At 39.1% G+C, this 14,215-nt stretch overlaps 1 protein-coding gene across 1 annotated transcript; it reads right to left on the reverse strand.

Annotated features, from left to right (window-relative positions):
- Positions 1-972: 972 nt before the first annotated feature.
- Positions 973-14,215, reverse strand: mrpl45 (mitochondrial ribosomal protein L45). Its single transcript, XM_071539335.1, has 9 exons — positions 14,145-14,215; positions 12,612-12,729; positions 11,255-11,450; positions 8,771-8,888; positions 7,517-7,615; positions 6,400-6,448; positions 5,333-5,482; positions 4,722-4,895; positions 973-2,690 (listed from the first exon to the last, which is right to left on the reverse strand). Exons 2-9 carry the CDS (start codon positions 12,672-12,674, stop codon positions 2,592-2,594), a joined length of 948 nt encoding a protein of 315 aa, XP_071395436.1. The 5' UTR covers positions 12,675-12,729; positions 14,145-14,215; the 3' UTR covers positions 973-2,591.

Consider the following 14,215-nt stretch of genomic DNA (forward strand, 5'->3'; position numbering starts at 1 on the left):
TTCAGCAGGTTGCTTGACCAATTCCACTAAATCATGGGGGAGTGCGGACTCTTGAGAAAAAGTTTTTGTGGTACCCTATTGATGGCTAAAAGGAAATTTGTCTTTTCACCTTCCCCTACTCACAGGGAGGTCAGAGGTCAGGGTCAGCTGCAGAACGGCTCCCTTGGAGCTGGTGGGGATTCAGTGTCTTGTTCAAAGGCATTTCTGCGGGACAAATGCTTGGGGTAATGTGAGATCGAACCTGGGACCTTCATATTACAGGTCAGACTCTCCACCCACTTGTTCACACTGCTGTCCCTCTAAGAAGCCTGTAGTTGGGGCTTGATGAACTGGATATGATAGCCTGAGTGAAGTGAGGTTTCTTTCAGCTCAATATTGCAGAGTCATAACCGCAGCTCCATCAGCAATACAGCAATGAATAACAAACTGACATTGCTTGGCTGATTGGGGTGCATAAACCCCATGGTCCTGGATCAGAGAAGGCGTTTAGATGAAGTCCCTTTTCTTCCTGCTTCCACCCCCATTTTGAATTAATAAATGTTTTCTGTGTCTTTGTATGTTTTTAAGTGACAATGCACGTCTTTGCCATCTATGTTGGAGCCATGGCTGTAGGTGAATATGTTATAGTGTCAGAAAACCTGATCTTAATAAAGTCTACAACGCTAAACATACAGGGAAATAAAGCACAGGGCCCATCAGATGGAACTGTAAGCATAACCAGCATTAATGAACTAGTTTGACTGCAGTAGACTTGTAATATACTATATAACTTCAATATACTTTTGTTGAAGTGTGCAAATTATATTTTCAAAGTAGAGGTGTATGTGTGAAACAGTGCAGCCAAGACTACAATGGATGTCAAATATCAGTCAAGTATTGATTAAGGATTGATACAACTATGCATATCAGTTCAGTTTACATGACTAATTACATGACTAAATGTCACACTGAATAATTCCTAATGTCTCACTTTTGATTCTATCTAGACGTGCAAAATTATTTTAATAAAAATCCTAAGGTATATTACTTTGATTATATGGATCAATATGGAGAAACATTCCACAGCTTTTCAAAACAACACAAAAAAACATGTAGAAGTAGAAAAGGGATGCCAAAAATAACATAAATCACCATTAACTCATACTCCCACCCTAAATATGCCACCCTGACAGTGGAGCAAAGACTGTACATAATCCTTGTTTTCCTAAACATTTAGAAAGTGGTGTCATCGCTTTTAACCTGCATGCAATGCATAGGACACCAGTTTATCACACAAAGACACCATTACATCACCGAGATGGGGCAATGAGATTAACAAATGCTATGTTCAGAAACATGACGTGTAAAATATGCACATCTGAAATGTATGCAAAGTAAATGACAAATTGCTGATTATTAAAAATACACTGAGGACATTTGTATTGCAGCAAAGGCAAAGCTGTTCCGCTTCAAACTCTGTGAAATGTGTTGAATCTCAATGTGGCAAATAATGCTTGTTATGGAGTTGAGGCCTTAATTTCAATAATAATTAAAGTATAAAGGAGTGATTTTCTGTGTGAGATGGAAGAGTTTTATTCTAAAACACTACCAACTGTTACTCCATATTTCACCAATACAGATAACATCTTTAAAAATCCATACCATAACGTTGGCAAAGGTATTAACTGATAACTTACATATACAACATAAGAGTATCCCATATTGACTTAGACCTTCATGCCAGTAATCATTCTGTCAAAGTAGGTGTCAGTTTTTTCAAATGGTGGCCATCTCATCTTGGAACAAAACTCTTCCAACGCAGTCTTATATATTATACATATATTAACAGACAGTTACAGTGATTCTAGGTTTTCTTTGGCTCACTGTCCCTCAGTTTGTGCAGTGATGTCGTTGTTATGCACTGCCCCAAGTTACTTGTCAATGGAGTGATCTAGCTTTGTGAGCATTTTTGCATGTTGTGTTTTTTGAATGAGCGTGCTGTACCTTGTTGTCAAGTACAAAAATGTAATGTCATCATTGTCGTAACACATCCATTCATTAACATACGATAACTACGGTATGTTAACGGCCTAGGTTCAGACATCGTTTTTTTTGTATGCATCTTCTATGAAAGACTATTCTGATACAAATTTACATTCAATGAAATCCAAGGTTGTGGAAAAAAGCAGATGGGACATTTTATTTTTGTATTCCTGAAATGATCATGTAATATATTCATCACAGAAATAAACCATACAATCTCTGGAGATCTGGACATTTTGTGTTTTGTTTTTTTTAGATATATACATAAAGGTAGATGAATACGGCCCTGTGGAAATAAACATGACATGGCAAGAAACTACCTTATTGGCTACCGGGCAGAGTGGTTAGTTCATCCCAGAATTCACTTGCCACTCTCACCGTTTTAACAGCCGACTAGATTTTTAGAACAGAAAAGGTCTTCCAAATGATGGTTGGTTTCCTGCCAAAGTGGCTGCTGGAGTAGACTAACTAACCAGCCACAGACCAAATAGAATAGTGTTTGACTGGTGACTGGTTGTAATGTCCCACCCTGGTTTGATGAAAAGAACAGAACAGCGCCACCCGGTGGTCTACTTGTTCCACTGCACAGCCTTTGTTTTGGGAACTTCATAGTTGAGGGCCTCAAACTCTTCTCCTGGCTTCAGCTTTGGACCAGGAATCATGACAGTCTGAAACAGGAAGAGGATTAGATCAGCATCAGCATCATTTGTAAGAGTCAATCTGTAGTAAAGAATTAGAAATTAAGAATTTCTCTGACTCAACTTATACACATAATATAAAAATTCACCCCCATTTCCTCAAGGTGATCATAAAAGTTGAATTTACTCTACACCTAATCTAATAGCAAACACATTTCTTGTCCCAAGGGAAATGCGATTCAAGGTGAGCAGAGAAACCAGTGCGCATTATGCACGACAGACAGTGGAGAGCATGTAATACATTACTAGATAACATCACAGCTAAATTATGAGTCCAGTCAGTCTTAGTAAACACATTTTGGAGGCACTCATTCACCGCTTGAGACAGGTGTAGCATTCGATTTAAAGTAAATATAAATAATAAGGAAAACATTTCTTGTTTGTGAAAGACGGGAAACAGAAGAAAATTTCTGTTTTTGTGATCACACTGAGTGAAACAAACATTGTTTTTTAACAATTGACCATTACAAAGAAGCTAAGAGAAGGATGAGGACGTCTCCAGCAGTGACTCTGTCGCCAATTTTATGTTTGTTTTGCAAAGTGACAATGACCTTCGCAGAGCACCGACGGCTAGACTGCATTAGACTGCGTGAAGGAGGAGTGGGCAAAGTCTCACAGCCAACATCACTGCCCATCCGTCAGGTGCATCTGTGGCACAGCAGGGGCTGACTCACAGATTTATGGTAATTATGTTCTATGTTTTGCACTGCTGTGCACGATGTGAGTCATTGTCTATGCTGGCCTTGCAAACTGAATGGTATTTTATTGTCAGGACTGACCTGCGCAGTCACTGTCCGAGCCAAAAATACATCAACGCTAATCATGAGCTGTGAGGTCATCGTCATTTTACAGGTTTCTGCATTTACTGACGCACACCGACACCTGTATCCAAGGCCACTTACATTAGAATAAGCTCCAATTAACAGATCACCCCGTCACCCAAATTACAAGCAATAGTGGTGCGAGATGCAAAGGTCTGAGCCGCAACACCTTATCAATAGATGCAACAATTTCTGCACTTCCTTGTTTGAAGTCGATTCCAGCTATGCAAAACTTCACAGTTCTTTACAATTTTATGTAAACAGGGTTCCTACACAGTTTCAATTAAAAAATTCCATACTTTTTCCAGACCTTGATTTGTTTTGAAGATTTTGTCTGGTGTTCAATATGATTTACGCAGATAGACATCTTGCCCCTGCTAACTAGGTCATATCACTGTATAGATGAAGATTGTTCTTCACAGAGACAAATATCAGAATATGTGAGATGATTGGCAGGGTTCCTACACGCTTTCCATTTTAAAATTCCATATTTTTCCCAGACCCTATGTTCTTGACCGGATTTGATTTTGGTGGGTATTTGATATAATGCATGCTGACAGCGGCTGGGTAATAAGAGCATCCCTCTATCTGAACATTATTCTTCACATCAACAAAAACTGTGGACTCAAAGTGGCTCTACAACAACATAAAAGCTAGAATTATGTGTTTATCGGACCTGAACCGCAACATTTTCCATACTTTTCCAGACATTTTTTTCAAATTCCCAAACTATTCAAGACCTGGAAATGATCAAATTAATTTTTAATACTTTTCCAGACTTTCCAGACCTGCGTAGGAACCCTGTTTAAAAGTCTACAGGAATAAACATCTCAAAAACGATAATTAGTAATAGTAATGTTGAGTTTATCTGTTTATTTTGGATGAATTCTACTTAATTAGCGCTTGCTAGCTAGCGATGTTAACTCACCACACGATGTGATGTTATGAATGGCAATACCAAAACGCATGATTTGCCTGTTGAAAGCTTTGCAGCTGCAGACCAACATAGATGCAACCAAAGCTTCTCACACTGCCCACAATCAGTATAGCTAGAGTGACCCATCAACCAAGTTGCTTAGAGTTAGGGGTTCGTTTCTCGATTGCGATACCTCAGCTAAAAATGTACAGAAGATAGAAGCATCCGGCAGAAGACAGAAGTTATCAGGAAGTCTAAGGTCACCTTGATGATGGGGTCCTTGGCAGGCGCCCAGGCCGGTACTATTTTTCCGTGTAACCTCCATCGGCCGTAGGGGTTGACCAGGTGTCGTTCTAAGACCAAGTACTCCAAGACGTCCTTGGGCTCCTCCTCGCTCCCCAGCATCAGCCTGCCGAAGCGGTCGTAGATGGCCAGCGTCTGGAGCAGGATCAGAAAAGAATCGGTTTCTTTCCATTCATCCGTCTCACGCAATATCTCAAAACTTGAGCAAATGGTTCATGTCACCACTATGTTCCAGCATTTTCAAAAGTAGACTGACTAGCCCCAGTATTACAGGTCAAAACTAGGTGACTTGATTAGTAGAGGGGACTGCATTAATTGTTGCCTTATTTAAACATTACACAGCAGTGTTTCTCAACCAGGTCAAATCAGTACACAGGAGTATGGAGGTTTTCATTCCACCCAAACTCTACAGCAGCTGACTTCACTGGTTAGTTCTGCAAATCAGTTTTACAAATCAGTGAAATCAGCTGCTGTAGCGTTCAGTTGGAATGAAAACCTGCAGACTCTCGGGACTTGATGGCACATGGTCAAGATCCACCGGTATACAGGAACAGCAGGTACATGGATCTCACCTGTTTGGAGTGCATCCGCACCGTCACCTGGCCATACAGGTTGCCCTTGCTGACCATGTCGGGGCAGCGGGCCTGGACCACCCTGGGGGGCTCCAGGGACTCGACGAACCTCCAGCGGATCGTCTTGTAGCGGTTTCCCCTCGTCATCTCCTGGACGGGGGGGCAAGGGAGCGGTGGGATGAGTGGCTATGAGCATAAACCCTTCAAACAACTCCTCACCTTGGTCTTAGTGAGTTGTATTAGTGCTCAGTGGTATTAGTGGTAACAGTTTATAACTATATATGAGTTCCTGAACAGTCAAAGATCAAAAAAGGCCTGTTCCAGCAATCAGCAATATTTCACAACTACAACAATAATTCTGAGATCACCATATAAGGAAGTATAAGTATAAGTTTAAGTATCACTGAATACAGTCATGATAAAAAGGAAACATGAATGCTGCTGGTGAAGACACATTCCAATAGGAAAGATTAAGGGCTGACATCAGGTAATTGAATTGTGAAAGTTACACCTGAATGAACAATTGCTTAGTTCTTTGTTAGCTATACACACATAACTTATTACTATTCGCAATTATGTGCTACAATATCATGATCAAGCTGTGACAGCAGCACTGAAGCTGTGTTAGAGTGAGTGAGCTGCATGTTTCTGCTGTTGTGGAAAAACAACCTAAACTCATATTTTGGTGACTTTAATGTTTTTACTTGAACTGCAGGTTAACATCGTCCTTTACAGGTAGAGGAGGCTTGATGAAACCCACTCAAACCCCATGAAAACATTTCAATAAATGGTCGTCAATCGGAAAAAAAGAAATCTGTTTTTCTAAATTCCTAAAAGTTTATTTCTTGACGATGCACCGTTTTGATTCCACAGCAGTGATATAAGAGGAGGTTGTTATTTACAAAGCATTCATCCAAAACCAAAGTGCTTTACAAAACGCATGATAACAAGGAATAGTAAAATTTATAAACAGCAGGGTTTAAAAAAAAAGTGTTAAACAATAAAGACATATGAAAGAGATTTAAAAGCTGAAAGTAAATTAGCGAGTCAAGGAAGAGAGAACTTACTGGATAACACCTTTCTGTCACCAGGGAGTGCAGGTTCTCCTTGTTGAACCTGTAAAACAAACATTCATTTTCACATGGACATGATGGGAGGTAACACTTCTCTTAAAGAATAATTCCACTCAAACGAAAGGATAAGACCAGTGGGTTTATTTTTTTTTTTTTAGGTATGCACCAATTGTCTATGTTGCCCATCTCCTCTCCTTTCTCCCTGCTGGTGTCTGCACATAGTCAGCATAGTTGGAAATATGAAGCCAAACTTTTCTGTTACAAGTAAATGTTAAAAATTCAAATTAAGTACGGCACGCATTGCAAAATGGTTGGGGGAAATATAAACTAGATGTAGACAGAAGTAAATAGGCTTAAACTCAAAATTACACCTGTATTTTCTCCTTTAAGAACTCATGAATGGGATAATAAAGTATCAGACGATTTGATCACAGCAACAGCCATGTGTCCTGGTGAAGTGTAGTTGATCCTGATACTGAAACTATCAGCTCACTCATTATAGCTCCACTCTTCATAAAGAGCATCAGCTAAATTCTTTAAAATGTAAGCAGGACAAACCCACTTTTTAGCCTCATTCCCTAAGAGTGCCCTGGATCTGTTTCTTCTTATTTGAGCGGTATTCCCCTTTACAACCGGGCCGACAGTCAAAATCTCACTTCTGTTACAAATGTCTCACTGAAGTAAACAGAGTCCGTCCCGTCAGCGGATCGCCTCCTCCCGCCGGCCAGCAGTGTGTGGCGGAGTGTGACAGAGTAAACATCTTACCGCAGTGATTCTCATCCTTTTTCATATCAAGGACCCCTAATTTAGTCCACATTAGAGCCACAGACCCCCATATGATTGGAGTTTTTCTCTCGGAACAAAATCTGAGAATATCTGAGTTAGATATGATTTTGTCCAGAATTCCATGACTATCTGTACTGTAGGTAGAGAGATAACAGAGAAACTATGATCAAAACAGTCATTCTTCTGCATTCTCTCACTGTGTTAATTTCTCGTAAATGAAATAACGCTGAAGTTTAACAATTCATCAATTTGCTGGGGACCCCCTGGAACCCCCTCGAGGACCCCTGGTGGGCCCCGGACCCCACGTTGAGAACCTCTGTCTTACTGTGTCAGGGCGCCGTGGGCTTCAATGAAGATCTCTTGAGCTCGCACCGCAAACTCCTTTGTTGTGAACTGAGCGTCGTGCTCCTTGATCTTGCGAATCCTGCGGGGACAACGTCACAAACATTCAGCTTTTACAGATTTACTATTCATAGTATTCTGTCACGTCACCACAGGAAAATAACAGGTGATTGTAATAAATTAGCAGGTGATTACAATCAAATGACAAACACAGCCAATGATCTGCGTGTATTGTAAAGTGCCATATTGTTAGGAAAATACATGTGACATCATGGGAATACTATGAATACAATTTACTGATGGCTGACGGCTTGCTGTTGAATCTTCTGGACCTTTTAGACCGAATTCATTAACATTTAGATTAAGATTAAGATGCACTTTATTGATCCCCTTGGGGAAATTCGGGTCTCACAGCAGCAATGTACAGTACAATAGTAGAACAAGTACAGGGAAGGTAATAGTAATAAAAATAGAAATAAAAAATAGTGCAGAAAGGATATAGGCAATACACATAAAATATAAAAATTATAAAGACTATGAAAATAAAGAATATATAACTATTAAAAACTATTGTCACAGTATCCAAAGTGTCTAAGTGGTGTTGATCCAGTGTAATAAAAACTAAATTATCTGTGATGGAAGATATTCACTTCTTGCTAACCCTAATGACAAGGTTTCTACACAAGGCATGGTTACATCAGTTCCTGTGTATTAGTAGGGCTGAACGATTTTGAAAGAATATCTAATTGCGATTATTTTGACTGATATTGCAATTGCGATATGATTTGCGATATTAGAGGGAATGATCATTTTTACATCATTATTCTCATTTTCATTGAAAAACGTATTCAAATGATTATGGTGTGATTTTTGCGGAGATCTGTACCAAACAAAGATGTTTTCTTAAGTCTGTAGAATATGATGTGTAGGCCAGGACATCTCTGCAGCACCACAATATTTCATTTAAAATGCTATTTTGACACACATTAACAAATATTACGCCTCCTGCGATTTGAAAATTGCAGTAGGCCATATTGCGATTTCGATAAAATTTCGATTAATTGTTCAGCCCTATGTATTAGTAATCACCCTGAACAAAAAAAGAATTAGGAAGAAATCCATGAGAGGTATTAGAGACATAGAGACAGAGAGGAGTATAAAAGCCTGACACAGGAAAGGTTTCCATGTTTGACAAAAATAATCTGCTTACAGAAACAACAAGAGAGGTCGATCTTACGCTAGCTGTGAGGCGGCGCTCTGCCGCATCTGCTCAGTGCGTTGCTTCAGCCCCTCTTTAGACAGAGTGGACAGGCGGGCGTCGCCCTCCGGGGGGACGTAGGGGTCAAAGACTCCCGCTGGTGAACAGAGCAGACCCAACCAATCAATCAATCAATCAATCTGTACTGGGTTTTAGAAAAACAAAGGTGATGGAAATAAACAGTGACAATACTTAATTGCTGCTTGGTTGCTCATACATACAGTTTGGCTCAGTCAGGTTAACCTTAATGATTTGGAAAAGGTTCCTTAAGTCAGTGGTTCTCAACGTGGGGTCCAGGGACCACCAGGAGTTCTTGAGGGGGTTCCAGGGGGTCCCCAGCAAATTGATGCATTGTTAAATTTCACCATTAATTCATATACAAGAAGTTAACACAATTAGAGAATGTAGGAGAATGACTGTTTTGATCATAGTTTCTCTGTTATCTCTCTACCTACAATACAGATAGTCATGGAATCCTGGACAAAATCATATCTGACAATAAAAATGTTTTCAGATTTGCGTCCAAGAGACAAAATCTCATCAAATGGGGGTCCGTGGCCCTAATGCGTACTAAATTAGGGGTCCGTGATATGAGAAAGGTTGAGAACCACTGCTTTAAGCCACATTCTGCAAGTGCATGTTTGCCGATAAGCAAGGAAGCATTACAGCTGCATTGGTGCTTCCTTGCTTATTGGAAAACATGCACTTGCAGAATGTGACTCAAGGAACCAGTTAATGCAACTTTGCACGTTAGTGGCTCCAAATAGATAAGAGTGGCGATGACGCGGCAAAAAGGCCAAGTACGAAACCCTGTTCAATTTCTATGAGCAAAACAGTAAATCGCCATTTTCTGTGGTTGTTTTTTCTGTGTTCTAATAATTTATGTGAAAGGTATATGGTGTAAATAATTTCTCGTTACCTTTTCATGGTTGTCAAACAACAGCAAGATCATTAAAACATTTTTTTTCTTGAAGTCTCAAAATGCAACACGACTCCTCTCTTGACCGGAAGCTTGCACGGAAAGTTTGCAAGCTTGTTAGCATTTTGTGACTTCCAGAAAAAAATATCATTTTAATGATAATGCAGTTCTTTGATAACTGTGAAAAGGTAACGACACATTATTCACACCATATACATTTCACATAAATTAACAGAACACAGAAAAAGCAACCACAGAAAATGTTGATTTTTTGTTTTGCGGGGCATATCACTTGTACCACACGTTGTGGGCGTGGCCCATTTGAAACTTCACGCCATTCTTATCTATGGCAGCGAGAGGTGACTGTATGAAATATTTGAACTTTGATAGCGATATCAGGGCGTAACGTTTTGCCCACAACAGCTGTTCAATCTCTAAATTCACCCGCCACTTTCACTTTCAACTTCATTTTTGGAATAGAATCTTGGTAGTGGGTTTGAATAGAAATTTCACACAATACTTTCTATTCATATTGCTCAAGATTAATCTAATATACTATAACTTTCATGAACCTCCATTTGTTATTCTACCTGACAGGCCGTCATGTGACTAGCTCAGCTGGGACTAGCCCACCTGTATATACTGTAGTTATAGTGATATAGTTCCCTTGTTTGGTGTGAATGGGTATCGCACTGCTGAACTTTATACAATAAATATGTCAAGAAGATTATGATCTCGTGAAGACCACAGCTGCATGCGGCAGGTGGCTGGGTTTAACTTCCCACTCTGTCTCTGACACTCTGCCCCATTCGTCTGTCATTCAACCAAGTCAAACCAGTAGTGTCAGACACCAGCAGTCTCATTCATTCATTCATTCATTCATTTCATCTATGTACAGTACGTTAGGGCTGGGCGATATGGTTAAAATCAATATCACCATAATCATAAGTAATTTTTTCAACATTGGTATATAATCGTGATATGGCTCAGGTATGAAAAATCACATGTTAAATAATCAAATGAATGTTCATCCCATTGAACTCAATAGTAATGTTAGGTGTGACGTCAAACAAAACTGAAATTTCCAAACAATATTCCTTAAAATGTTTCATATCTCATTTTGTCAGAGTTTTTAAATAAAATCTGCTTATTATCATCAGTTCAGACTAGAGTTGGGCGATATGGTTGAAATCAATATCATGATAATCATAAGGATTTTTCTCGATATCAATATATATCACGATATGGTTCATGTATGCAAAATCATGTTAAATAATCTAATTAATGTTCATCTCATTGAACTGAATGGTGATGTTAGGTGTGATGTCAAACAAAACTGAAATTTTCAAATAATATTCCTACCATACCTCATTTTGTGAGAGTTTTTAAGTAAAATTTGCTTGTCATCATCAATTTAGACAGCAGAAATGTGTGTCACGATATTAAAATATCTTCATATCATCACGATATGATTCCACTGAAAGACGATAAACGATAATATTGAATTATCGCCCAGCCTGATGTAGCATGAACCACAATATTACCAGTGCAGGCAATGTTGATGGACCTCTCGGTGTATTCCTGTCTGAAAACGATGCCTGCCGCTCTGGCCTTGGCCTCCGGGTTTTCCTCTGTCCTCCCCTTCATCCCCACCGCCGGCGGGATGAAGTAGCGCTTCTTGGTCCGGACCGGCAGGAGAACCGGGAGGGGATGCCGCACATCCAGAGACGCCTCGGCGTTCTGAGAGAAGGGGAGTCAAAGAGCGTTGATGGAGAGTCAAGATGGATTTAAAGGTCTCTGTACGGCATGCAGACCATTTGACACTTACACTCTGAGAGAAATGTAATCTGTGTATGTATTAGGGAATATTCCCACCATACCTATTTTGTCAGGGTTTTTAAATAAAATGTGCTTGTTATTGTCAATTTAGACAGAATGGTGTATCACAATATCCCCAAACCACTATATCATCCCGATATGATTCCACCGAAAGACGAATCTTAGGGATGTAACAGTATACCGTTTTAAGGTATACCGCAGTATCAAGCAACCATGGTTCTGAACCGTAAGAAATTCTTCCGCATCCCCGCCACAAGCCTACCATCTGAGAGGGCATTTAGTACAAGTGGGCACATCCTCTCTCCCCAAAGGTCAACATGCTGTCCTTCTTGCATAAGAACCTGACCTAAACAAATAAGTTCATAAGGCAGGACCCTTGTGTAAACGTTCTCATATTAGGTCATAAGGAGGACCCTTGCGTTAAATATTTTTATGTAAATGTTACAATACTTGTTTGTTTTGTTTTTTTGATGGGCCATAGTACGTTTAATTAAAAGGGGGGGGAATGAATACCGTGAAATACCGTATACCGTGGTATTTTGGTAGATACCGTACCGTACTGTGATTTCATACCGTTACATCCCTAATACTGAATTATCGCCCAGCCCTAAGGTAACGGTTATAATACAACTATTTCTGTAAGCTGCTGTGTTTACAAAGCCACTCACACCAGTTGCAATGGAGACTTTGAGCAAAACTCCATGCTGAAGATCTCACACTCTCATCCTCTCCTTTTAGCAAGCTATTAGATAACGTTTATCCTAGCACTCTCGTAGCCAGCCCTATGGTAATGTCAACCAATGACAACTAGCGAGCCACAACAGCACAAAGCCCATTCATCTCCCTCTGTCTCGGCCTGACAGTCTGACAGACGGTTAACCTTCCCCTTCAAATGATTCAAATGAGTCCTGCTGACAGTTAGCTAAATTAGCCCGGCTTGGCGGACCGACAGTGTCCTGAGCGATACGGCGAGGACAGCAAGCAAAACAAACGAGTTGCCATTTAAATGTGTTATTTGCCTGAGCTTAATCCAGTAACAAGACATTTGTAACGTATCAATACCTTCAAATTGCTGCATGTTACTCGCTGAAGGGCTAACAGCGTCCTCCTCATGGGCAGCGCCATCTTGCCTCCAGTGTCAAGCCAGCCAGACTATTAAAACAGGACTTCCGGTTACAACCTTCAAAATAAAATGTTTTTTTTTTTGGTGCGTGTTAGTAATACAAAGAAACAAAACTGAAACTCAACAAGAGAAGGAGAAATGTACAGTAAATGAAAGTCTTTCTCCAAAATGTCCTTTTCACAGCATGTAGCCTGCTAATAGCCATATAGGCTTCTATATTAGACTCTCCCAAGTTGTCTATTGTAAGTTTGATGTTTGAAAAAGTAAGTTTCAATATATTTCTGTGTAGATAGTAGATACCTTTCCAAGTTGTTGTCTGGTATGAGTTTGGTGTTTGAAAATTTCTTTATAATAATTTCGACAGTCATGTATAGTGGTTCATACATGGGCCTACATAGTCACTGTGAAAAGGGCTTTTTCAAAAACATCTATAACAGCTAAGGTTTTTAATTATTGTAATGATTCCACTGAGTATTTTGATACAATTTTGTTATTCTGTACACTAATAATTATTTATTTAAGTTTATGCTTTTATTTTTAAGGCTAAATAAAAAGTACTTCCGGCCATAATTTTCAAAATAAAAGCTATATTTATCAACATATGTTCAAGTTATTGAAGTTTTTTGAGTGATTAAGTTGCAAATTGAAAATAAACAATATGTTTGTATTTAGTGTACAGCACAATCTTATCTTATTTTCCCCTAAACGTCCTTTACATAGCATGTATTCATAGGCCTTTGCAAGATGCAGTGCAACTATAGGGCTGCCAAAACTGTGTGAGTGTCATAATACTGGACCATGACAAAATAATGTTTCTGAGTGTAATTCTGTCAATTAATTATGTAATTCCGTTAATTTTAGGCAGATAATATTCACAATGTTATGCAATATTCCATTTACAATGGCATTGTGTGATCAGTTTGTTAATTATCGTGCACTGTGCAGGTACACACTGGCTTGTGGGAGTTCAGATACATCTAAGCATTTGCCTCTGAAATTGGTATGAAAATCAAGTCAAATATGCCTGTGCAATAAATGAGCATATGGTAATATTATTTATATCTGATAATATTGTATATTTAGCTTATTTAAATAGATGGTTGTGGGAAGGCTAAATAAGAGATTTTGATGGGATGATAGGGGGAGAAAGACCCTGTCAACAATGAAACAACCATCAAACAAGCAAACATAATGCAATTATCTTAAGAATAAGAATATTTCAAATTTACCAACTCCCCAAAAGAATAACAACAGCTATAAAAATCAAACTCATAGTATGATAGGTCTGGGAGCACACTACTGGCAAATGATAATAATAATGATAATGATAATAGTAATCATAATCATCATCACCATCATCATAATAATAATGCTGTTAGGTAGCAGACTAGAACAGAATGGATTTTATTAGATTTTATGAATATATTCATTATTTTATTGCACAGCCAACCACACACACAACACATACGTACGTTCTACACGTAGCACTGAAACGCGATGACGTAATTTGTCCGTAGGTCGGCGCTAGTTCACATTAGTTGTT

Source organism: Centroberyx affinis, unplaced genomic scaffold (genome assembly GCF_046629955.1).
Source record: "Centroberyx affinis isolate AG114_WGS23_722 - 3 ecotype Tasmania unplaced genomic scaffold, CSIRO-AGI_Caff_v1 ptg003436l_1, whole genome shotgun sequence".
Classification (NCBI taxonomy): domain Eukaryota; kingdom Metazoa; phylum Chordata; class Actinopteri; order Beryciformes; family Berycidae; genus Centroberyx; species Centroberyx affinis.